Here is a 26,684-nt window from a genome sequence, read left to right on the forward strand (position 1 = left end):
GGATGTCCAGGACCTGACAGGGGGAGCTGACATTGTTCGTGGGGCTGCCTGTACCTTTCCGGTCACCTCTGGAATAGTAGCTGTCACAATGGGGCAGATGAGAAGGGCTGCTCATTTTCTTTACCACTCTGCGATGAAATACATGGGTTGAGCAGATACGCTGTGTGGCCACGCCCATCACCAGGTCTTATTTTCAGGGTAGGGCTTATATTGCGCAAATGCTTATAAATCTTGCTAGGGCTTATTTTATGGGTAGGTCTTATTTTCAGGGAAACATGGTAGTCCCTTATCTCTCTCAGTCAGTGCTTGAACATTTTTATACTCTTCTCTGCCTCTTTGAATGAGTGGGTTATCTTGAGAGCCTTGTCTTCATGCTCTGAGATTCTTTCTTCCCCTTGGTTTAGCCTGTTGTTAAAGCTTTCAACTGCATTTTGAAATTCCAGGAATGACTCTTTCATTTCTTTAAGTTCTATCATCTCCTTTCTTATGTTATCTAACTCTCTAGTGACTTTTGATTTTTTGCATTAATTTTCTGAAATTTTTTTGGCTTATTTTTGTTGGTTTTCAATTTACTCTTCACTTCCATTCATCTTACTTACCATCCATAATCTGAATTCCATTTCTGTCATCTCGGCAATTTCCTTGTGATGGAGTCCACTACTGTAGTTCCATTTTATTCCCTGGAAGGTGTCAGACTACTTTTTTTCATGTTCCCAGGGTTCTTTTCATCTGGCTCCTCTCTTCCTGGCTCTGGGTGAATAGGATTACAGGGCACCTGTTCTCCTTGCTAGGGACTCTCAAACAAAGTCCAGGAGTGAGGGTGCCTTAGGAATGGGGAGTCCCGAGTAAAATGTTTGACCTTAGGCAAGTTCTGACAGCCCAGTGGTAGTGGTGGGGACTCAGTACTTGGGTCTTGGGGTCCAGAGACAACTCTAGTGTCTTGGGAGTGGAGTTGCAGGCCTAGCAGGGCCCCTGGAGCTACAGGGATAGATCCTCAGACTTGGGCACAGTGAGAGCTTCAGAGCTGGTTCTGGGGATTTGGGGGGCAGAGCTGCTGATATGGGTGGCTGTTCCACCAGCATGGCGACTGCTGACACCCAGTTGCACAGGCAGGGGTTTCTTTCAGTGGCCCGGGTTCCATGTAGGAGGGCTGGAGCAGCTGGTTGACCAAGTTTCTCGCCCCACACATATAGGACCCACTGAGGAGTCAATCGAGGCTTCCTAAGTGGTTCCTGTGGCGTCTGGGGCTCCTCCTCTGTTCAGCTTCCACACTGGAGAGGAGGTGTGCTCAGCCCCCAGCCACAGGGCTGGACACAAGGGAGTGACTGTTCCCTCCCCGGCCTGGTGGGGGTGATGCAAAGACTATAGCAGGAAGGCTGCATCCTGAGCAGACCTGGCTCTGTGTACCAGAACAATCAGGACACAAGTTCTCCCCACAATTCCATGGTCACTGCAGTGCTTGGGTTTGTGAGGGTGGAAAAGCTTCCAAGTACCTTGGTAACCTGCTAATCACCGAAGGAGTGTGGGAGGCAGAAAGGGATTTCCCCCTTACCCCTTCACTGGGCTCCTGAGCATTTCTGAGTTTGATCCTCCCTGATATCCTTTTCCCCCTTTTCCTTCTCCTTCTCTGCTTTGCAGTTTTCCTCCATGAGGTCCCCGGCAGGCTCCAGTACTTCTTCCTCTGAACTAAACCTGAAATGTGTTCTTTCTCCTCTCTCCTTTATCTGAAACCTTTCTTTCCCTCCAGGATGGTCCAGTAAATGATGTCTCTAGTCAACCATCTTACCCACAGCTTTGTTGCTTATTTACATGGTACCCAAAGCACCACCTTATTATTTAAAGGTAAAAGGCATATCTGTAACATGTATATATACAACTATCCTTCCCTACTACACACTACAGTAAAGCACATGCATTTTTTTCTCTTCTGACTCTTCAAACTAATGGTAGGGATAATAAATTCATCATATTTTAATTCCTCTCCTCAAAATTCCTTGGTCCATGTTGATTTTCTCTCAATACTTTCCACATTAAGCAAGTCCTCTTTTCTGGCCTCATATTTTTTCATTTTTGGTGGCCATATTTCATAATTAGCCTTCATTCCTATTATTCTTTAAATCCTTTCTTCACACTTATTCCTCACACTTATTAATGTATATTAAATATTTATTTAATGCATACCATGTGATAATATCCGATCTTGGTTTCTTAGTTGCGTGTTCTTTATCATATACCTCCTACTTCACAATTCTTTCCTTCAAAATTTTTTTTATATCTCGTGTTCCCTGTTATGTGGACTGAAGGAAACTCCAAAGGCTCTGACCTGTAGCCTGTTTTATTCTTCCATTTTATCTGTGGATGCGTTCAAGTTTAGTCATCATTTTTACGGTGCTGATTCTCAACACTGTTTGTCCATTTAATCATGCTTGGATTATTGTATTTGCTTCTGAGCCCAGCGTTTAAAGAAAAGCATTAACAAACTCAAATGTGTCTGGAGAGGATGATTAAATTGATTGAATGCTCCTAAACCATGTCCCATAAGGAATGGCTGAAGGAATTGCATATATTTATTGTTTATCCTGGAGTAAAAAAGATTTAAAGTAGGCAGGATAATTGTTTTCAATAATTGGAAAGTCTGTCATGTAAAGGCAGGAACAGGTTTGTTATGAGTTGTTCTAGAAAACTTCTACTAGAACCAACCTGTGCCAGTTGTGAAAAGAGAGGTTCAGATTCTCTAATGAAGATCAGGATTAAACCTTACTCATTTTGCCTTTGCCTGCAATATCTAGCACAGGGCCTTAGTCATATTTGGGCCTAATGGATGTTTATTGATTGAATTTAGTTGGCATGGATTGAGAGAATAAACCTCTCTAATAACAAAAATAGAGTGCCTTTTGAGGTAAAAGTACCCAGTCTTTCAATAAATATAATACTTACAGATTACTTACAATGCAGCTGTCTTTGTGCTAGGCATCTGGGTTATAAAGATATTAACATCTTAAAATCAGAGAGCATTTCTATGGTCAAGACATTCTTCTAAATATTTGTCACATATTAACTTATTTTGCAGTAACCTCAAATGGTAGGTACTTTTATTACCCCCAGTGCAGATGCGAAGAAACTGAAGCACACAGAGGTTATATAATGAGCTATGTCACAAAGCTAGTACATAGTCAAACTGTTATTTGAATCCAGGCAGTGAGGTTTCAGAATCTGCATGATCACATGATATGGCAAGCTGCCTCCAGAAAGCAAAGGCAAGAAGATGCACACAAATAAAAAGAACACAAAGATTTTTTTGGTGGGATTATACTTATACTCTAGTCCAGTTCTCTCCTGGTGATTGACTGGCCAGTGACTATTCTGTTTGCCTGAATGCCTGTGGTCTTTCCTATTTTCAGTCATTCTGCACACTGCCTCCAGAGTGATCCTCCCAAAATGCAAACCTGACCATTCCACTCCCTTCAGACCCTCCACTGGTTCCCCATTATCTACATGGCAAATCTAATGACCACAGTTTGGATGCCAAGGCCCTCTGGGGTCTGTCTCCACAAGTGCCCCTCACCTCATCTCTCCCTGAACCCTGAACGAGACTGTGTGGTTCAATGAAATTTCTTTTCTAGGAAGGAAACAGGGTTGTTGTGAGAATTAAACTAAATAATCAATCCAAAATGCTTAGAATAGCACCTAGAATGTAAAAACTGCTCAAAGAATGTTAGAAAATTTATTTACATCTGTTTCTCATTGTCCTGCAAAAATTGCTATACCCAAAACATGGCTTATTCCTTAGTTCTCTCACTATATCTTAACATTGCTTTGTAATAGATTGAGAAATAAAGAAAATGTATTGGCTTACCTAATTAACAAATTCATACACAGGATTTGACCAGGCAGGGTCCAGTCCGAGTTTTTCCTCTCTTGGTGGATTTCTGAGCTTTGTCTTCCTCTGTGCTGACTTGCTTTTTAGGCTGACTTCCATCAAGACAGCCAGAGGGCTGCCAGCAGGAGCTACAGGCTTTCTTACTCACATTCTCTAGGAGAGAAAATATCATTTCCCATAACCATCCAACTGAAGCTCTGAGTTTCATTCTCAGTAGGTTATGTGCAAAACAATCACTGTGGCCCAGGAAACTTAGGATCATCTGGTACAGTGGTTTGAATGGTGACCCCAAAAAGATATGTCCACATTCTAACCCTTAGAACCCGTGACCTTATTTGGGAAAAGGGTCTTTGCTGATGTAATTAAGTTGAGGATCCTAGTATGAGATCATGGTAAATTATCTGGGTGGGCCCTAAATTTAATGACAAGTACCTTTATAAGAAGCGGAAGAGAAGAAGACATATATGGAGGAAAAGGCCATGTGAAGTTGGAGGCAAAGATTGGGCCTATGCAACCACATGCCTGGAACACCAGAAGCCCAGAGAGGCAAGGAAGGCTTCCCCCTAGTCTCCCAGGAGAGTGTGGCCCTAATTACACCTTGATTTCAGACTTCTGGCCTCCAGAACCGTGAGAGAGTAAGTTTCTGTTGTTTTAAGCCACCACATTTGTGTTAATTTGTTACGGCAGCCACAGGAAACTAACATAAATGGCCATTCTTGAACCAACTTTTCTTTGGATACATGATACTTGCACTATCTATGGAGTACATGTAACAAGGAAAATAGGATTGATTACACTGTGAGTATTATGTTATTTTAGGCCCATGGCTGGAGCTGGATGTGGGAACAATGCACTCTCAACTGTATACCTTCCATACAGAGGGGCAGAATGGATATTCAGGAAGCAACACAACATCCACCTCAATATCCTTTAATTCCACTTCTGACTGTAACCTACCCATTTCTATTGGTTACACCATAATTGATCCTAATCATGGACCAAAAGCCATCCTTCATTCAGCACTTCTTAGGTTACATTATTAATCACTACATTACTGAAACTTGATCATTTCAGTTGACTTGCTAACTGCCTTCCCCATTCCATAGTTATCTCATCTGACATATCCCTCACTGATAACTTCCTTTGAATACTCTTAGATATGACCACCCACGTTGCCATTTTTCTGTGCCACCACAGACAAATCCCAGGACTCCAGAAGGGGTCTCTGTAGTAAAATATAATTTGACTCCATATGTATCTTGTATCTTTTGTGTTACTTAGTGTGATTCTGGTGCATCTCAACACATGTGAGTGATGAGCCTGATGATTCTTGACTGGCATGTAAATAAACACATGCTATAAATTCTCGTGACTGTGTTTAAACAAATGGAAAATACGATATTTTTGTTTCACCCAAAATAACACTTTGAAATCTTTTAAAACTTCGAAATCTTTAGAATGGGAAACAAGCAACATGGAGCAATGGGATAAACAATTCACTTAGCAATCATCTCTGTGAGTGTTTTTTCCAGTGATACAAACAAATGTTTGCAAGAGCCTTTGGTTTTAGTCTTTTGCAACCTTTAAAGATAGGCTATTTGTTGCTTAAAAGAAAGGAACTCTACACTGAATACTAGAATGTGAAATATGAATTTAAATTTTTTTCTTCTAAAACAAAGAATATAAGGGCAAAGCCTTGTCTTGTTAAAAATTTTAATTATAATTATATCCTAATTACAACAGCTAAAAGTAGAAGATAGCTGTTAAATAAATTATAGAGGAAATCAAAGCAACATGATGTATAAGGAAACACCTATAAATTAGTGTCTAGAGAAGGAATATGTTTTTGTGTTCTGTATGACAAAACACATTGAACGGTTGAGCTATTTCAGGAATAGACCATGGAATACAATACCTGAGAAACCATTTAAAAATATTTGAAAAAAAATCAAGATTATTTGGCTCATTCATAGAAATTTCACCAGCTATCTTTCTTCAAAATGATACTTTGCAATGTTATTGTCCTGTGTTGGTTTTCTTTGCTGCTATAACAAGTTATCACAGATGTAGTGGCTGAAAACAAGGCAGATGTATTATCTGACAGTTCTGTAGGTCAGAAGTCCTACATGGGCTAAAATCATGGTGTCAGCAAGATCATGTTCCTTTCTGTGGCTCTGGGTGGGATCGTTTCCTTGTCTTTTTTAGCTTCTAGAGTCTACCTACATTCCTTGGTTGAAGGTCCCCTTTCTCTATCTTCAAAACTAACAAAGGTGAGTCTAGTTCTTCTCACCTCACATCACTCTGACTTCCTCTTTTGCCTTCCTCTTCTACTTTTCAGGACTTTGTGATTGCATGGGGTCTGCCCAGATAACCTAGAATAATCTCCCCATGTAAAGGCCGGCTGGTTAACAATCTTCATTCTATTTGCAAACTTAGTTCTCTCTCCATTGCCATGTAATGTGGCATATTCACAGGCTCCAATGATTAGGAGGTGGACCTCTTGGGGGGCCATTATTCTGCTTGCCATGTGTACCATTGTCAAGTTCCTGGTCTTGACAATTACACTGTTTATGGAGCTATTATTATTGAAGGAAGCTGGGTAAAGGGTACTTGGGGACTCTGTACTATTTTTACATCTTGTATGTGAGTCTAAAATTATTTCAACATAAAACTTTAAAAAACCACATTTATGGAGGATTAATTGAAAACATAAAGAAATGCTTACAAAATTTCAGGAATTCCCCAATAATAAAATGGATAAAAATAGGGTTATTTAACTTCTAAAATAGTAAAATAAATAAATAAATAGAGGTCACATTCTTCATTTAATTAAAACTAACTTAGTCAATATTTACTGTTTTATGGTTGCTACATATTTCATGAGTACTATCTCAGTTTCTTTCTCTTTAAATAAAACAATGTCTATAATTGAGCAAATATCATTAGACTACATACTACAGTTTAACTTAATTATGGTTGGAAGAAATAATATATTTTTTAAATGTTTATGTGCCTACTATGCCTATCAAATAAAAATCTAAAACCCTTAAGCCAGATTACTCAAGTGCTTTATAATACATTCCATACTGTTTTTATAGTTTTCTAAAAGACCATAACATTCTGTTTTACTTAATATTTTCTAAAGCTATCAGAAACATCAGGCAAATTTTATTGTCTTGTTTTTACAGATAAAGAAAATTAGGGCTGAAAAATTACATGAAGATTTCTGCTTAAGAGGGAGAAGTATATTTATATTTTAGCATCCCAGTCTGCTCCCCAAACAAACCAAAGGTAGATGAAATGTAGAAAGAAAAAACACAAGAAGACATAATTAAATTCAAAATCAGGAACAGAAGCCAACAAACAGAAATGATGAAATGGGCTGAAATTGTAGACCTAGTGAGGCTTTACATATGAAAGTTGCTGGAATATCTAGAAGTTTAACTCCTGGGTAGGAACTAGGAGCCAGGCACACTGATGAACAGGGATTAGTGTGGCAATCTATCTCACAGTGAGAAAGAAGATTGAAGAAAAGAATGGTGACGATCTCTACCTAGAGCTTCAGCATTAGAATGTACTAGGTTTAGGGAAGGAGATATACACAGACACAGGCCTGCCCTGGAAAACCAGCTAATCTACAGACTCTCTTGTTTGCAGTAGTACCAATGTCACTCTAGGTCAAGAACACCAAGCAAATATCATTAGACTACATACTAAAGCAACCTTACCCACCATGGTAAAGCTTAGCTCTGGATGGTAATCCAAGGAGCAATTTGAAGGCAGCTGCAAAATTACTTGACAAGGAAGGAAAGGCACAAAGAGAAAAAGAGAAGAAAAGGAAAAGAAAAAAAAAACTTCCACTAAAATGAACTTAAACATAAGAATTCTGAGAACATAAATAAATCTATGCTAAGAAAGAGAGTCAACAAAACTACAAACAAAATTTAATTTTTATATTGCAGTCTGACAAAAACTTTGAAATATATTTAAGATATGCAAAGATATAAAAAAAGATAATTTCCAATAAAAGTATATAAAACTTGAAAAGCATGGAAAAATGAAACTTGAACAAGTGAATATGGAATAGGTGCAATTAAAGTATTAAAAAATGCAGCACTGGAAAAAACACAACAGGCATAGTAAACACTAGAATAGGTAAAGTTGCAGAGGAATTGGTAAATTGCAAAACAGCTCAGAGGAATTCACCCAGATTACAGTTTAAGAAAAAAAAATATTTTAATGAATGGCAGAGCAGTTAAAACCATGTAAGATGTATTGAAAAGTCTCAAAATTTAGTAAGAGTTTCAGAAAAAGAAAATCAAAAAATTACTGAAAGTAGTTTGTAAAGACAACTTCAGAGAATTTACCAGAAAGGAGGAAATATTAATATGAGAGTATTCAAGTGGAGAGAATTCTGCACATACAAACATGTTGATTACAAATACATCCTTAGTGAGATACATTATATTGAAACTAGTAAATTAACAACTGACTTTTCATCAATATTAATGGATAATAGACAATGGATGCTGAGAGAAAATAATTTTTAACCTAAATTCATAATCAACCACACCATCATTCCAGAATGAGGACAAAAATAAGATAGTTTAGATACACAAAATCTAAGACAATATATACCTCTCTTATATTCACTAGAAGAAATATTTAAGGCTATAGTTTAATAAGAAAAACAATGAATTCAGAGTGAAAGGGTAGTATTCAAAAATTAATCATGAACACAGAAATTGATAAAATGCCAATGAATTTAATTAAATAATTAATAACTTATAATTAGTTTTTCTTTTAATTGGGTGAAATTAAGTAGAAAATCTCAAACATGTCCAGGGTGAGGAAACAGTGTTTAGTGAGTGTTTAAAGCATGCTAAGGGCTGGACATAGTAGCTCAAGCCTGTAATTCTAGCACACTGGGAGGCCAAGAGGGCAGGATCACTTGAGGCTAAGAGTTTGAGACCAGCCTGGGTGACAGAGTGAGACCCTGTCTCAAAAAAAAAAAAAAAAAAAAGGCTAAGATTCTTGTGAAAACTGTGAATTTTATTATAAAAAATTTACATTTAAGAAAGACTTTTTTAAAATTAAAATTCTATTTAGCTAACAAAATCTGTAGATTCAAAGAAAACAGGAGAAACAGGTTAGATAATTTTAGGAAACTTCATCAGTCCAACAGAAGAAGGAGAAAGAAACCATTAAAAAATAAACTAGAAACATAAATTATAATTTCAATTGTGAAATATTTAGACATGATTGTCAATGAAAATACTATATATAAATGTGTGAGATGTCACTGAAATAGTTTTGGAGGATATTAGTGGCCTTATACAAATTTTTTTTTCAAAAAGGAATATCTAAAATACATGAATGAATGTTCAATTAAAAAACTTGGAGAATGGATATTCCAAAAGAAAAAAGTAGAATGAAGAAAGTAATATAAGATAAGAACATAAATCAATGAAATAAAGAATAAAAAAAAATAGAAGTTACAATGAACTTTTATATAAAATAGACAAATCTCTAGCAAGCATGATCAAAGAAAATAAAAGATATAAATTTATAATATTAGGAATGAAAAGCTATAGAAGAAATCTTTAAAATCATAAGAAACTCTTATGGACAACTTTGTGCCTATAAATTTGAAAACTAAAAGAAATGATAATTGTAAAGACAAGGTAATTTTCCAAAACTGATTCAAAAAAAAGTGATAGTGTGGTATTAGACCAGTAGAACAGAACAGTAACAGTCTTGGCAAATGGGTAAACACATACCCCCTGAAATTTGATCAATAACAAAATCAACATTAAAAATCAGTAGTAAAATAATAAACTACTCAATAGAGTTGGATGATTGTTATCCATGTGGAATGGATAACCTTGCAATGTACAAAGAGATTCAAGCACTCAATATGAAAAGCAGAATGTTACCACTTTTAAAAGGAAATATAGAATAATAATTTTATTATTTGCAGATAAGGAGTGTTAGCTCAGAAAATTTATAAAGATCACAAACTGAACTTGATATTGCTCATTCTCTATTGTTCCCTGTCCTGCTCTGTGACTTAGGGGCCTCACTGAAAGCACTAGAACAAAGGGCTTCCTGGTCCTCTGGCTCATAGTTGGGTTTGACAAATGGGGGTTACTGACAGGAGGTCTAAGGACAAGAAGAAATTGAGTATGGGCTGTTCTGGTTCCCTTAATCCCCTGCTGCCGTGTGTTGTCCATGCCCCCCTACAATGGGGCTTCTAGCTGCTGTCACCAAGGGTCCAGGACTAGCTCTCTCTGCTTTAGTTTCTTCTCTACTAGGAATGGTTGCTGTTCCTTGCGCTTGGGTACTTGTGCCCCTTGTTGGTTTCCCTAAACCCTGACCACATTTGTGAATGTCCCTTAGTTGAGCGCTTCACAATTTCCTAAGTTTGCAATATGTTTTCTTCCAAGATTCTAGCTGATAAATTGAAAAGAAAAAGAATGATAAATCTGATTTAAAACTTCTGCATGACGAAACAACCACACCAGCAAAGGAAGAAAGGGAGGGAAGAAAGAAAATGTCACAGACAGGAAGATTTTTGTAATGCCCATGTAGACAAAGAATTATTGTCCAAAATGCATAAAGAACTACAAATTAATAAGAAAAATGGGGAATAAATGTACACCGGAAATTTACAGATTTGGAAACCAGAATAGCAAAAAAACTAGATAGAAGTAAAATGGAGAATTACAGGTTCTCAATGCCTACAGGACTGATCCTCATTCTCTAACTTCTCCCACCTCCTGAGCAGCTGTGGATTGAGAAATGGACCGGAAACAAGGTGCAGGAGGGAGTCAGAGTCAGCCTCTGGCTTGAAGCTTATCTGGTGTTAAAAGAAAAACTTCAGACAAATTAAACACTTTAGGCCAGTGGTGGCTCACACCTGTAATCCTAGCACTCTGGGAGGCTGAGGTGGGTGGATCCCTCAAGGTCAGGAGTTTGAAACCAGACTGAACAAGAGCGAGACCCCATCTGTACTAAAAATAGAAAGAAATTAATTGGTCAACCAAAAATATATAGAAAAAATTAGCAGAGCATGGTGGCACATGCCTGTAGTCCCAGCTACTCAGGAGGCTGAGGCAGGAGGATCGCTTGAGCCCAGGAGTTTGAGGTTGCTGTGAGCTAGGCTAATGTCATAGCACTCTAGCTGGGGCAACAGAGTAAGACTCTGTCTCAAAACATACACACACACAAACACACACACACACACACACACACACACACAAATTAAACAGTTTAACTGAGCAAAGGAGTCAGGCATCGAGCATCCCCCCCCCCCAAACCAGAATAGATTCAGAGCTTCTCTGCACTGCCTTGTGGTTGGAGAGGATTTATGGACAAAAAAATGGAAAGTGATGTACAGAAAACGGAAGTGAGGTACGGAAACAGCTGGATTGGTTACAGCTGGCATTTGCCTTATTTGAACAGTTGGCTGCCTGTGATTGGCTGTGAAACTCAGAGATTGATGTGAGAGTAGGTTACAGTCTATTGACACATCTGGTTAGATTATGGTTCACTCTCTATGGAGAAACCTGTTGGCTGGACTTAAAAGATGCAAGGAGGCAGCTTTAGGATAAACTTAACTGAACATTTGGAATGATCGCAATGTGGGCGCTCAGTGGAGGGTTTACAAAGGAAGGAGTCAAAGAGGTTGACTGGGGAGGCGTGAAGGGAGTTGCATTTCACAGGAACCTGAAAAGATAGCCCAAGAGGATGCCTCTTGTTCTGCAGAGACAGACGCAGAATGTGTGGATGGGGCAGACTATGTTAATAAACATATAAGGGCTGGGTAGTAGAGTAAGGGAGTTCAGCCCTGTTGGTCTCTTTGCTCAGAAGTGGGAAAGAGAGAGCAGTGTGGCTGCCATGGGAGCCGAAGAAGGAGCAGGCTGCCAGGTCCAACTGAGGGTGAGGACTGTGGACAGTGGTCCCCTAACCTTGGGTTTTCTTCTGTGCCAAACTGCCTGCATCATTTGCTACAAACCGATTTTCCCCCAAACCCCACCACTGCCTCCCTAAAATCCTACGCGTCTGCAACAGGGCAACTCATAATTTCATTTTATGTAAATTGCCCCTAGCTAGTAATGTATTGCTATACTTAAGTCCCAAAATACTTCCGTTCATGGTCATGGCTGTTTAAAAGAATAATTTTTACAGTGTTGGAGAAGAGATAATGAAACGAAATAATTATCTTCATATTTCCTTTCATAATTGTTAGAGATAAATCAATAGGATATACAAATAAAAATAAATATTTTTAGCAAATATAGACTCTATCTTTAAGTATTTTAAGTATCTTTAAGTAGTTCATATTTCTCCACGTGGAAGTTCTGGCTAAGGATTTACAAACGCAACTATAAAGTTCATTAATTATCTGTATTTTCTTATTGAAGCTCCAAATGCAATTCAGTGCAACAAGTTGTTAAGTATCTATGCAGTTCAAGGTACTGTGTTCATGAGTGGGGAGAGAAGGGAGTTGCACAAAATACAAGAAGCCTTTGGCTGTAGAAATGTATAATGCTTGTACATAAAACTGCATTATTCCAAGTAATTTCAATCTCCAGTAGTCTGCACTTTTTCCGCAGGCTTGGAGGTGGATATATGATCTCCAAATAGGTGTGTTTTCCCATCGCAGCTGACCTTCAGGTTTGCTTGAAGCAATCCTACTGCTCCTACCACCTCACCTTTGTTTAATGAGAGCCATTTCCTAACACCAACCTTGGGTTAACGGACTGAGATGGGAGCAGATCAAACGTATCTCTCCATTTTACACCAGATTGCCTTTCTGCCTTGTGGCTTTAATCACTCAATCCTACTCACATCTGCCACAATAACAATTACCGGTTTTCTACTGCCTTCTCACCCAGGAGGATATGTCAGAGTATATAGCAACATCTCCCGAAGAAAGGAAGGGCAAATTCTTAATCTTTTTCTCGAATTGTAGGTAATAATTCTCCTCCGCAAACCCCCGAGGAGTACTTCTTCTGGCTCTGACACCTACCATTCCCACAGGTTCGTGGCTCTGTTCTGATTTATGAGTTTTCTTCTAGCCTTTCTTTTCTGAGATAAGTTTTAATTATGTAGACAGATTGTAAAAGTCTCCTTCTTCTTGTAAACAACTATTTCTTTGTTAGCAGTAGATTTTAACTGGTTTCCTTTTATCTGAATCTTTTTATGTACCCAGGAATTATGTCTGTTCATTGTTTAACTGCAGCATCAAGAGAAGAGAATGTTGGCTTCTTTTCATAGCTTCCCTTGAGGGGTTCAATCTTGGAACACCTCAAATTGCAAATCTCCCTTGGGAACTATTCTTTGTTACATATGTTTGGAAGCCCATAATATTTTAGTTTTGATTCAATATAAGAGCAAAGTATCGCCCATCAAATAAGCATTATGATAGTACTCTCAGTTCTGCTACTTATTTTAAAACTTTCTTTGCTACCAAAATCAAGAAAATGCTTGAAATTCTCTTAAGCACCATTGAAAATGTTAACAGTTGCCCCTTCCTCAGGGGACTCAGAGAAGTAGATTTGAGAAAGTGTCTCAAGTAATGCTGACAACCATACCTCTTACTCTGGCCCCTTCCAGGTAATAGTTAAAATATACAGAAAAATACATATTTATGATATGATTTTTTTCTTGTTGTGCATAAAGACTTTTAACGATTTTTTTCTAATCAGGAGATTACCTTAATTACTTTAACATATTCACTTCTAATTCTGACCTCTTACATTCCCTTTGCAGCCTATTTGTGTGAACATTGGTTTTGCCAAGAATAGCTAAATATTATCCTTTAACCAGCCTAGCAATTTTCCACAGCAGTTTTTAACTTTTAACTGGCACCCCACCAAATAACCTCTTAAACAGGCTAAATCAATAGTTTCCTTCATAGACTCTCCCAAAGGATTTTGAGACATATTTGGAATAAAAGAGATTACTTTAGACACAGGGATGTATGTAGCATCTTCCTATTGAGGAAACGTTTATTAAGCTTACCCAGAGGGGGTGTAGTCGGTGGCCAAGGAACAGACAGAGCCAAGGTCTCTGGCCAGTGTTAGATACGAAACTGTGACCTTGACCCCATTAGCCAGCTGCTAACCAGGTAAGTTCACCACACAGGTGATGCCTACTAGTTTGATAGTTCATTGGTAGCAGAGCTTCCTAACGTGAGTTTCAGTGAGGGCGTATGAACACACTGGCATTTTATGCAAGATTTTGTGTCTGTTTATATTTTCTAAGAAGAGGGTTCATATTTTCATCAGATTCTCAAAAGTGGATGTGATTTATTTAAAAAAAATAAAAAGTTAAGGTTATATAAAATGAGATTATTCTAAAAGAAAGTAATTTCAGTATGTTTTTTTAAATAAAATAACCTTTTATTACTGAGGTAGGTTTCTGTAATCTGAGGTAGATTTTGGTAATTCCATGTTATTGTGGGAGGGGTCCTTGAACATAGACCTTTTAATATTTATCCTTTTGTGCCTTTGAAAGATTTAAAATATGCCCTTTAAGTTGGAGAAATCTGTTTCACATGAGAGGAAAATGATAGATTAAACCCTCCATTTTTGAACATTATATATTTTAAGATATGAAGTGATTTTTCCCTACAATCTATAAACATGTTTTTCAAAACCCATTCTTTAGCAATTTAGGTAACTCAAACCTTTTTTCACTCTTGACAATGTAGGAGGGCTTAAGTCTGGCCAAACTTCACCTAATTAAATGTTAGGGTGTTACTTATTAACTGTGGGATAATACATTCCTTAGATAAGATAAAAGTATGCGATAGAAAATTGCTGTTCTAGGAACATCTACTGCAGCCTTTTCTGCAGAGCATTAATGTGCATGTAAGTGTTCAGTCTTGTTAATATACTGCATGTGTATACCATATTTGGGAATAAATGTCATCAGACATATACAATGTGCTTTGTTTTAATTTCAGGTTACTTTATGGAATAGGCCCTTAGAAAACAAGCAAGGATTGAAGCTTTATGTGATAACAAAGCATGTGGTCTTCAGATTCAGAAGTCAAGAGAAATGCAGCCATCTGAAATGGTCATGAACCCCAAACAAGTCTTCCTCTCTGTGCTGATATTTGGAGTAGCAGGGCTACTCCTCTTCATGTATCTGCAAGTCTGGATTGAAGAACAACATACAGGTAACACATGGACATATTTTTCTATTTTAACTGTGACAACAATGGCCATTTTCAGTTAAATAAGCTATGATGTTTATAGATATAAAAAGTCACAATATTTTCAACAATAGCAAAAAATGAGTCACATCCTAAAAGTTCAAGTTCCTAAAGGAAAGGAATATTATACAACTTTGATGGGCATTTACTTCATTGCTTAATACCTGAAATTTCTATTATCTTGGTGCAAGCAGCAGAGCCCCATTAGCCCAGCAAGGACTGCTCTCAGAGAATTTGTCTACAGAAGTATAGCATTTATCCTACCTCTGGTCTATCCATGAAGCAGATTGTCCAAGCCTAAAAGGAGGGGAAGACACAGCAACTGCCCTCTTTTAATTCCTTCTTAAATTCTATGTTGATACTCAAAATTGGTGTAAAAATGTTTTAATACCTTTACTGTTAATATAAAGGAGTTAGCAAATCTTTTCTGTAAAGGACTAAATAGTAAATATTTTAGGCTTTGCAGACCATACCATCTCTATCACAACTACTCAACTCTAAACCAATGTATCACAAAAGCAGCCATAAATTACATGTAAACAAATGTACCAGGCTGTGTTCCAATAAAACTTTATTTATAAAATCAGATAATGGGCTGGATTTGGTCCACAGGCAATAGTTTGCCAATTCCTACTCTGTTCACCTTGTACTTCCATTATTTGATTTGCAATTTCTATATATTGGAAGCACTCAATTACTGTTAAAAAGGATTATATTATAATGATAATAGTATTATCAAAGGAAATGTCTTAGAACATCATAGAAATTTTATACATACAGCTTTTATCAAATTCCATTATTTTCCATTGGTAGAAATGGACTATGGTTTATGACTGTTAAGGAAAATAAAATAAAACCAGAAGACTGATTTCTTAATTATCTCCAATTGTAGCCTATTTTAAGGTTATACTAGATATAAGGCCCTTAAGAATCTATGCTAATTCAAAGAAAGATAATTCAAAACTGAGTCATAATTATGATAATTTTTAAAGTTGTTTCCATTTTTCAATCCCTTTCTTTGGTTTATCCTCATAGATACTGTGTATTTATTTAATTTATATAGTAAACTTTGTGAGAAGAGGTTGTGTATAATTGTTTTCTAGAGAATATGTAACATGTTGTCAAAACATTCTTAATTCCATTACAGTTTTCATAAACCATAATACAGTGCCAACTTTTCTATGTTGCTGAAACAGTTTGTCATAATAAATTATATTTGATGAAACCATCTGTGATTAAAATATGTAGGCTAATTCTCCCCAAACTATAACCCCTAACATAATTCCTATAACATAGTAAGCCTTCAGTAGGTGTTTGTTGAATGAATGAATAAAAGAATGAATGAATAGGTTGAAAACTTACTGCAGACTATAGCCTGGAATGCAGCAAAGAAGGAAGAAACAAAAAGATCTCATTGTTAAGAGGTTTGCTGGTATCGTGATCCCATAATAAATTTCATAAAGAGAGTATCACGGCAAGACTCCAATACACAAAGGAAAATGGATTCATCTATATAGACTACTACATGGGAGAAATGTGGTTTACTTTGTCAGTAAAAAGCTATATGATATCTGAGGAAATAGTCAAGTCACATAATAACATCCTACGTATAAAATGCAGTTTACAAAATGTGTTCACAAGCATTAAGAGCTACCATTTAGTGAGAGCTTAATAAGCGCCAAATGTTTACCCGAATTTTCTCTAATCCTCATGGTATCTAACTAGGTGGGTGATATTCTAAAGTCACAGATGTGGAAACTGAGGCACTAGAGGGATGAGGGGCGTATCTGAGGCCTTGGTGCACAGGGAAAGCATGGATCTGAGCCCAGACTGTGCTGCTACGAGGTTCATGCCTCTGCCCTATGTATACCCTTTTGCAAGGGGGAAAGGTGAATATTATTATCCCTCTGTATTACAGAAGAAGCAAGGAAGACTCAGAAAGTTTAAGTGAGGTACAAAGCTAAGAGCTTTTGAAGAATGACCCTCCCATACCCAGGTTTTGCCTTACTCCTTTTGACCTCTGAAAGAATCTCCTAACCAAAACAGTAGGTAAAATCCATGTATAATAAATGCAGAAGTGTCAGTGCAGATGTTTTAAAAACACTGAAATTGGTAAATTAAGCAACACACAAGTTCATAGATATGTAACCTCTTTTACAAGTTGGAATCTTAATTTGAGTTCATTATTTTCTCAAAGTGTTAGAAAATTATTTTCCTTGGCTAAGATTGGTGAAATAGTTACCATTTGTTCTTTTAAATTTTATTTGTAATTTGCTAGTGCTTTCCCTGATTCTTAGTTTGTTTTAAATGAAATATGTAATATTTCACAAACTACTCATTACACTGAGCATAAACATTAAAATCAGGATTCCTGTAGATAGCTATTTCATGGAAGAAAACCTGTATTGTGTGTCAAGAAGACTTCCATCTGGAGTTCTGCCTTATACTAGCTTAGTGTCATGGGTTGTAATTCTGTAGTTTTCTAGGGAGGCAGGTATCTAAGTATTTCATATATGTTTCAGATAACATCAGGAACATCTGACAATTTTAAAGCCAATCTCATTTTAAATCCAAAACATATCTGAATATGTGCTTTGATGTTAAGTCAAAAAAATGGGAAAATGTGTTTTTTGGACATTTCAGAACTGTCCTTCAAAGAACTTTGAAAGATTAGCTGGTTTGGATCCCTGAGACTTTCTACAATTAATGTAGGTTTTTAAAATATGAATGGTTTTGATCTTATATGTATTCAGTTATTATGAGAATTTATAGATTCTCTTCATCCCTTTTATTTGAGGCTTTTAAAATCTAAGATATGGACAATTTTTCTAAGCCTCCTTGATTTTCCTGTGTTTCTTCTATTAAAATAAAATGCCTTAGAATTAAGAAAAAAATCTTAAATATGCTCTGATATACTAGCAGGGGGTTATGAAGAGAGATTTTTTTTTTTTGAGGTAAAGAGTAAATGTGACAGAGAAATTAAAATCTATCCAATTATGCAAAAGAGTTTCATAATGCCACCCATTTTTCCATACCATCATCAATTAATTTATCTGTTTCTTTGTGTTAATCTTCAGTATGTTGGATGTGTTAAGAATTTTATTTAGTAAGTTTTATTCATAGTTGTTGAGAGTACAAGTTTTCCATTCACAAAGATTTCAAAGATCTCCTACTTATTAGCTTCATAACCATAGGCAAATTTCTTAACCTCTCTAAACCTCAGTTTCCTTATCTATAAAATGAGGAAAATAATATTTTCCACACACTTGCAGTGAAGATGAAAGGGTGCAATGCTTGCCCACTCTGTGTGGTGCCTGGCAAACAGTAGTGCACAGTAAATGTGAGCTGTTATTATTATCCTAGAGCATCTGCATACTGGCTTTTTCTGAGTTGTCACAATTAAGACTCAGCCACAATTAAGGAAAAATGAATTGTACCCAAGTTTTAGCCTTGAATTACTAAGACAGAAAGAGAGAGACAGAGAGAGAGAGAAAGAGAGAGCTTAGTTTCAGCTCTAGTTAAAATAGTTGGCAGAAGCCAACTGGCACAAAGCCATTCTGGTTCTCAGCATAGAAGCTGGAAGAAGAATGACAGGATTGAGTGCAGAGAGGGAGGTCAATGGCCAGGAGCATCTCATGTCTAACACAAGCTGCCTCTAAGGTCAGAGTAATCATTCATTCAGCAGTGTTTCTTGAAGACTTAACAATCGGCGGTACCAAGCTCTGTGGTGAATACAGGCAAATAATAGTGAGCCAGATAGAATCCTTTTTCTCAAGGAGACTATAGTCTCATGGATTGCAAAGGAGAAAATGGTTCTGAGTCCAGGCCAAGGCATTGGGACAAAAGGACAGTCCATTGTGACCGAAAGGAGACAGGCCCTCCATTATAGGGCAAAATAATGAGTTGAGATCAGGAGAAACTGCCCAGTCAGTTGACAGGGATACAACTGCTGACCAGATAGAAGCTAGAAGGAGTGGAGGGGAGAAGGGGGTGAGGGAGGGAGGTGAAGGGTGCAGAGGACCAGAACAGAACATAACAGATCCATGCAAAAGATGCAATAATGATGAGGGCCAGTTGGGATAAATCACAAGAATGGCTCATCCCCCCACCCCCCAGCTAATGTTTACATTTGCAGTTTGGTGCGCTTTCTCTAGGTTAGACTCTTGGTGCCAAATAGAGCAAGTACCAAAAGGTGTGGTGTGTCACCTGTATTGTATGTGCCATAAGACAAGAGTTAAGACCCTCTTGTAAGAGAAAGAATCTCAGCTTTGGATAAAAATGTAAAAATCCTCTTGTACACCACCTGTTATTTTTTTAGTAAATGAAAATATAAATCCAATCACATCACTCCCCCATTTAAAACTTTCCCATAGTTATCTCACATCCTTTAACAAAAACTTCTCCAGAGACCCACCAAGCTGTGTGGGCTGTAGCCACTGCCCACCCTCCTGAAGCTCACACTCCATCACTCCCTGCGCCTCCCAGTGCTGCCTCCCTCCCTCTGCCAAGCGCTTTGCTGTCTCTGCGTTCTCATAGCTCCAGAAGAAGCCTGGCATCCTCTTCTGTCAGCTCACCTGCCAGAGCTTAGCTCAGATGTTACCTACTGACCCCATAGTCAGTCTCTCTCTCCATCTTATTTATTTCCTTCAGAGAAATTATCACAATCAGCAATGCCTTGTTTAATTATTTGTTGCCTTATTTATTATCTGTATCCCTCACTGTTTTACAAGCTCTATGTGGACAGGGACCTTGTTTGACTGACTTTCCGTGTCTTCCATAGCATGGGACCTGGTATACAGTAGGTGTTTGGTGGTATTCTTGTGTGGGTGGATAAATAATGCTTTGCTTGGTTTTCCAATATCCCAGCCACATGACCACACAGACTGTGTTTGAATACTCCTGGGACAAAAGATCCACTCCTCCCCAAGGTGTCCACTCGACTTCACAGCAACATCCTTAGAAAGTACCACATATTCAGCATATTCAGTGAGAACTTGCATCTTAGCTTCTGCCCAACAGCTGCCCTAGTTGTATCCCTGATACCTCAGGAGGCTCATTCTTCCTCTGTGGCATAGCCTGATCATTTTCATGGAGAATGAAACCCCAGATTTTTAAATCATTTCATGAAAAAGACATTCCAGGTCACTGTCACCTGAACCATAACACTTACTCTATATTCCTTTTAAAACATGATGCATACTCTTCTCATATATAACTTGTGTTAGAGATGCATATATTTCATAAAATTCCCTATCAAGTAGTAAAGAGTTATACACACTTATTTTTAAATATACAGAGCAGTAAAAATCAATGCAGATCCCATCTAATAGTTTACATTATTTCTTTTCCTGAGATTTCCCAGAATCAAGTTCAGTTTCAACTATTCCAAACTGAAATTGTTCTCTGGATGTATCCTTCATTATAAGAATCTATCTCAACAACTGAGAATTTCTATTCAGGACCAGTAAATTTTTTTTAGCTATTTTATTCATAATCTTATTACATGTTTACTTTAAACCGAGAAACTTTTTTTTTTTAAATAATGACAGCTTTATTTTTTGAGGAGTTACTGGGTCCCAGGCAATGCTCTGAACACATCGCATTCACTGTCTCATTTAATGCTACACGTCCGACATAGGTACAGTTAATATTCTCATTTTTCAAGACAAGAAAACTGAGGCCAAGCAGATCATCTAGAATTCTAACTCTGGCAGCCACATTCCAGGGCTCCAACAGAGCCACTCTGCAGTAAGCAGAGATGGGGAGAATTGTTGAGTCATGCTAAGCAAAGGCACTAGAGGAAGACGCAGCGCATGCCTGCAGCTGAGCAATTGTTCCAGATGCGGGGTAACACGCCATGCTCCAGACCACACCCTAGTGCCTGGGATGCCTGGCCACGCCGCAGTGGTTCATCACGTGTATGCTGGTCGTACAACTTATCCTGGGTTTCTGGGAAGCCTCATCCCAATCTCTTATTTCCACAAGTATCCTTGTAATGAGCCCTCTCCATGGCTTTGGATAAACTCTGGGATCTTTCTGTCTCTGAAGTCAACTGGAAACTATTGTCCAGCAGTGATTCAGTGATTCTCAATCGTTCATGTGCATCAGAATCACCTGGAGGCTTTGTAACACCAAATCGCTGGGCTCCACCCCCAGAGTTACTCATTCATTAGGTCTGAGATGGGGCCCAAGACTTTGCATTTCCAACAAGATCCCTGGTGACACTGATGCTACAGATCCAGGGGGTCACATTTTAAGAACCCCCAATTCCGAGCCTTATTACCCAAAATGTGAAAAGCTGCAGAAGCAGCAGCCTCACCTGGGAGCTCATTAGAAATGCAGACTCTCAGTGCCCACACAGGCCTGCTGGATTGAAATCTGCCTTTTAACAAGAAGCCAGGTGCTTCTTGTGCACTTGGAAGTTAGAGAAGCGCAGTTAGAGCAGTGGTTCTCAGCCAGCTGCTCACTGGAAAGACAGGAAGCTTTTAAGAACACTAATGCTTGGTGCACACCCAGAGACCATGTTTTGGTGCCTGGTGCCCTCCCTGGAGATGCTAATTTGTCAGGTTGGGAGTGGCCTGGGGAGAGGGATGTTTCTCATCTCCCCAGGGGATTCTAATATGCAGCCAAGGTTATGAACCCCTGTCCCTGAGGTGCTGGCTCTTGATTTATTGATGTCTTCTCTTGCCCTGCACTCATCTACATATAGGGCATGTCCTTCAAGGAGGAAAAAAAAGTGGTCACTGTAATATTAAACTGTCAGAAGAAGAAAAAGACTGTAAATAACATTATGTCTGAGATCCCCACTTTGGTCAAGCCATAAAGAGTCGAAGAATTAAATGAGACCAACATTTCTAAACCCAGCAAAAATTACTACAACCCTGATTAGCAGAGCCAGGAGAGGAGTCAGACAGAAGAGTATACTTTTCCCAAACACGTGTGTGTTCTTAGTGTGAAGTGGTCACTACTACCTCCTTTCTCTCTAAAGCACTTTTTTCTCCTGCCTTGTTTTGTTTTTAAAATTTTTAAATTCACAAGTAAAAATTGTATATATTCATGATATACAACATACTTGTATACACGTCTTGATGTCTGCCTTGTGGCATGGCCAAATAAATCCACTTAACGCATGCATTACCTCACATACTATTTCTTGTGGTGAGAACAGTTCATATCTGCTCCTTTAGCAATTTGCAGATACACAGTACAACAGTGTTATTCACTGTGGTCATCATGATGTACAATAGATCTCTCGGTCTTACTCCTCCTGTCACATGGAAATTTTGTGTCCTTTGATCAGCATCTCTGCAGAACTCACAAACTTTTCTGACTTTTATACCTCTGGTTATACACTTGATCTGATATCTACCATTTTCTTTTTAACTTACACCAAATAAGTACCAATATCTGAGTTTAGTTTAGGATTCAGAAATAGCATCTATGGTCAATTACTTAGCTATGAATTATCATTACTAGCCTGTGAAAAAAATCATAGCTGTGGTTCCACCTTTTCAAAACTCACTGTCACCAATCCAGGTGCTGTAGGACTCTGGCCCTAAATACACTTTGCCCAAAAAATATGTTCTTTTTGGTCAGTGACGTGACGTTGTCGTGGGCCAGGGTTCTATTCAAATCCTACATGCTACTGTCAATGCCAAGGTAGCCAGAAGAGATGGCAGTTTGTAATTGTTTTCTTTTTAAAAGCGCCATAAACATCAGTAATCCTGGTTGTCTTTTAACCCTCCGCCCCCCCATTTTTGTGTGAAAGTGAAAAGTAGTGGCTGAAAGCTTCGTTTTCATGCAAAGTAAAACCACTTTATTGCTTTTTCTCAGGCAGTTGTTTCTGGCCCTTACAAGCAAAGAGGCCTCGGTGCTTCTCATGTTTCTAAGGAAACTTCGTCTTCCGTTTTTTTCGAACTAAGTATGCTTTCTCTCTCTACACTGAAACATATAAAGTTCTATTTCCAGACAAGATTGATATAATTCTCTTCTTTCATCAGAGAGAGAAGTGATGAGAGAGTGCATTCTTTTCCTCCAAAATCAGGCTGTTCATCCTGATTGTGATGTTGCTGTGTTAAAATTATATTTTCTTTCAGGGTATCTTTGTATACCTGAACTAGGACAAAGCCAATTTTAACGTGGAAGGACTTTGTGCTTACGATCAATCATATACTCAGGGAAATGAAATTGGTTTTCTTTAGAAAGTCACTGATTTGAATTACTTTCTCTGGTTTCGGTGAGCATGACAAACATTTTTTTTTAATCAAATGAATACATGCTCCCTCAGCACCCTTCTGCACAGCACCACACCCGTCTTTCTTTTACTTGGTGGTTCCTGTGTCAGGGTATTTGATTTAGCTGTTCCCTCTTACCGGAGCCATTTCCATTGTTGGGGTTTTCTAATCCTTTGGGGTACAGCTTCAATGTCACCTTCCCTAAAAATTCTATATAAAGTAGATATCCCTTGATGTCTTCTCTCACTGCACCTGTTTTATTGTTTCTTAAAATTTACTTCACGGCACTGATCTCAATCTGTAATAATTCTTTTTGCTTACTTGCATACAGTCTGTCTCTCCCAGTCAAATTAAGCTTCCTCTGGGCAGGAATCTTGTATGTTGCTCACAAGTGTACCTGCAGCTGCCCCCACTTCCAGGTGCAGATTTCGGTTCTCACTTTGCTGTATACCACCAGCAGCCCCAAATTCAGTGTTTATTCTTATGTACCCAGCCACCTGCAACTCGATTTTCCCGAGGGACCTGTCTTAACAATCGACCCCAGCTTTCCGTGTCTCTTGTATTCTTGTGTGCTTTTGCCCCATACCCCAAAACGTGAAGGAGTAATGGGTGTCAGGTTGCTTAAAGTCTTCTGAAATTGATTATAGTTCAGCAATCAGGCTTTGCAACAGAGTTGATCTGTCCCATCAACATAGATTTTTAAAACCTAGTAACACATTGAATGCATTTGTTCTGTCAATGTTTCAAGCCCACGTAAACAATGAGGCAACTGCTTTAGCCCAGCACTTGCCCTTCTTAAGGGCCCCGTGCCCTCATTTCTTTTGCAGTCTACTCCTCTCCCACACTGTCTACCCAAGGTTATACCAGGAACTACTATATTACCATGCAACCCTTCATTTGAGCCATTGGCTGGTACCCAGCCAATGCTAGACCCATCATTCGTAGTATACCTCATGCCATGTCACAGGGAATTCATCACCCAGGGCAAAGGAGGCTGACCCACGCTTGACCGATGACTCCCTTTCTTGAGATTTTGGCTTTTGAGAACTGGAATACAGGCCTGAATGACTGGACTGTGTGATACAAAACTCAGAAGCTTACACGGCTGTTTTCTGCCATGTGGACCAAAGCGGCTGAAGATAATAGAGACAGGGAGAAGAAAAGCAGACAGGAAGAGGGGAGGGAAGTTATAGAGGGAGCCTCACAAATGTTGGGGTCCCTGCACCTACTTCTTCTAAGATCCAATACTGTTCCTGTTCTTTCTTATTATAATTTTCTTTCTATTCTCTTTCTTTTCCTAGCCATCTTTCTTAGAGAAGGGTTATTGAATTTCAGAGGGGCCTCGTAATGGACCCCATTCGCCCTATTCATAACTTAGAGTAGAGGGTAAAGTGGTAGATGACAGAGACCAATTCTTCTTCACTGTTTTTAATTCATTTTACACCACAGGCCGCAAGATGCTGCCTTGTTCACTACTACACCCTAGCACCTAGCACTGGCACATAGTAGATGCTCAGTAAATCTTTGCTGGATGAGTGAATCCTAAGCTCAATGAAGTTAAGAAAGACTAGCTAGTGTTTAACTCTGAAATTTTTGAAAGTTCAAGTGCATGGTTTGGGGTAGAGTGGGGATTTTTTCCCAGGGGGTATCTGAAGTGTCTCTCTTGAGATTGGAACTGTGTTACGTAGAGAACTTTATTTTTCCTTTTGCTCTACAGTATTTTGTTTTTTCACAAAAGCAGACTTATAAGGAAAAGCCAAAGCTTGAATGAGGAATTATACAAGTTGACCTTTTTAAGGTCTCTTAAATGTTGAATTTCATGTGGCTATCATTTTGTGTCTAAAGGAGAAATTAACAAATAAAAAAAAGTCTCAGAAACTGTCCATTTGGGACATAGTATTTTGTAGTGTGATGTCCTGACCTCTAGCTACTAACTTTGAACCTGTTTTGTGTCTTTGAACATATTGATTCATGTTTCCAGATTTGGGTTTCTTTTCTCCCCCTCGTTCTATACCTTCCTGAGTAACTACCATCCTAAATTTGCTGTTTATCATCACATTCCTGTATGTCTTTATGATTTTGAAAACATGCATATATTCTTCTTTCAGATTTATAGCCTTATATAAAAGATGTCTATTTGTATATACTGAACTTTTGCACCTTTTTCATGAAACAGTAAGTTTTGAGGTTTATTTATATTGAAATATGTATCTCCATTTACCTAACTACTAGATAACATTTCATTATGTGAATTACACTGCAATTTTTATGTCTATTCTCTGATGCACATTAAATTGTTTTTAATTTTTTACTGTAACACATACTTCTGCTAAGAATATCACTGTATAATCTCTTTGTTGACATATTTTAAAGTTTTCATAAGGGACTTAATTGCATATTCTCCAAAATCTTATCAGCTTCAACATTCTATGATTCCATATTATGACTTTTCCTCTGCTCAGATGAATTCCAATTGGGACTTCTTAAAACACTAGAAATGTTCGATGATAATTCCAATAAAACACATAGAGAAATATTTGAGTACACTGATTTCATTCAGACTTATAGCCAAAAGATATAAATATACGGCAAAGAATCTACTCTCACAGTGTTTCTTCTTTATTGATATGCTAACGGAGTAGTTAACAGTTCATTGAAAATCTATTAAAATAATTACTAGGTCATTAGCGTGAACTTTGAGTATGAGTTTAAAGGCTTCACTCACTAAATAATTCATGGCAGTAGCCAAGTTAAGTCCTGTTAGTGAGTATTGATTCAGTCTATAATACCACCTAGACTAAACTATCTAATTTTCCTAATAAAAATAAACTCTTTTAAATGTCAAAGCATCATCTAGTCCAGGTGTCCTCAAACTACGGCCCTCGGGCCACATGCAGGTGTTTTTGCCTGTTTGTTTGTATTCTTCAAAATAAGATATGTGCAGTGTGCATAGGAATTTGTTCATAGTTTTTTTAAAACTATAGTCCAGCCTTCCAACGGTCTGAGTGACCGTGAACTGGCCCCTGTTTAAAAAGTTTGAGGACCCCTAGTTCCAGCCTCTTCCTTTTACAGAGAAGCAACTGAAGGGCTTAGATTTTCGTAGCCAGTAGGTAACAAAACGGGCACTAAAATAGGATTCCTGATAAGTATTATTCCACACAATACTCGTTCCTTCCCTTCCTCCTCACTTCCCTCCTTCCCTTCCCCGTTGAGATCCAAGAGGGCTCAAGAAGCTTTGCAATTATTGGTTCATTTTCCAAAGTAGCTTGAACATAGCTCCTCCCAAACCTGGTTAAAAAGTCTAGCAACAAAATGCATCACCCAGAGGAGAACTTACTTTTGT

At 38.0% G+C, this 26,684-nt stretch overlaps 1 protein-coding gene across 3 annotated transcripts in view; it reads left to right on the plus strand.

Annotated features, from left to right (window-relative positions):
• The window catches only part of CHST9 (carbohydrate sulfotransferase 9), a 240,804-nt gene that overhangs the window by 29,414 nt on the left and 184,706 nt on the right, over positions 1 to 26,684 (plus strand). For 2 of the 3 annotated variants that reach the window (XM_020282110.2, XM_020282109.2), the window contains exons 2-3: positions 12,858 to 12,925; positions 14,856 to 15,071. In XM_020282110.2, the coding sequence (XP_020137699.1) occupies positions 14,951 to 15,071 (121 nt within the window). In that variant the 5' untranslated portion in view covers positions 12,858 to 12,925; positions 14,856 to 14,950. The remainder of the gene's footprint in view (positions 1 to 12,857; positions 12,926 to 14,855; positions 15,072 to 26,684) is intronic. The other variant, XM_020282111.2, reaches the window with a different exon arrangement.

This window comes from Microcebus murinus, chromosome 17 (assembly GCF_040939455.1).
Source record: "Microcebus murinus isolate Inina chromosome 17, M.murinus_Inina_mat1.0, whole genome shotgun sequence".
NCBI lineage: Eukaryota > Metazoa > Chordata > Mammalia > Primates > Cheirogaleidae > Microcebus > Microcebus murinus.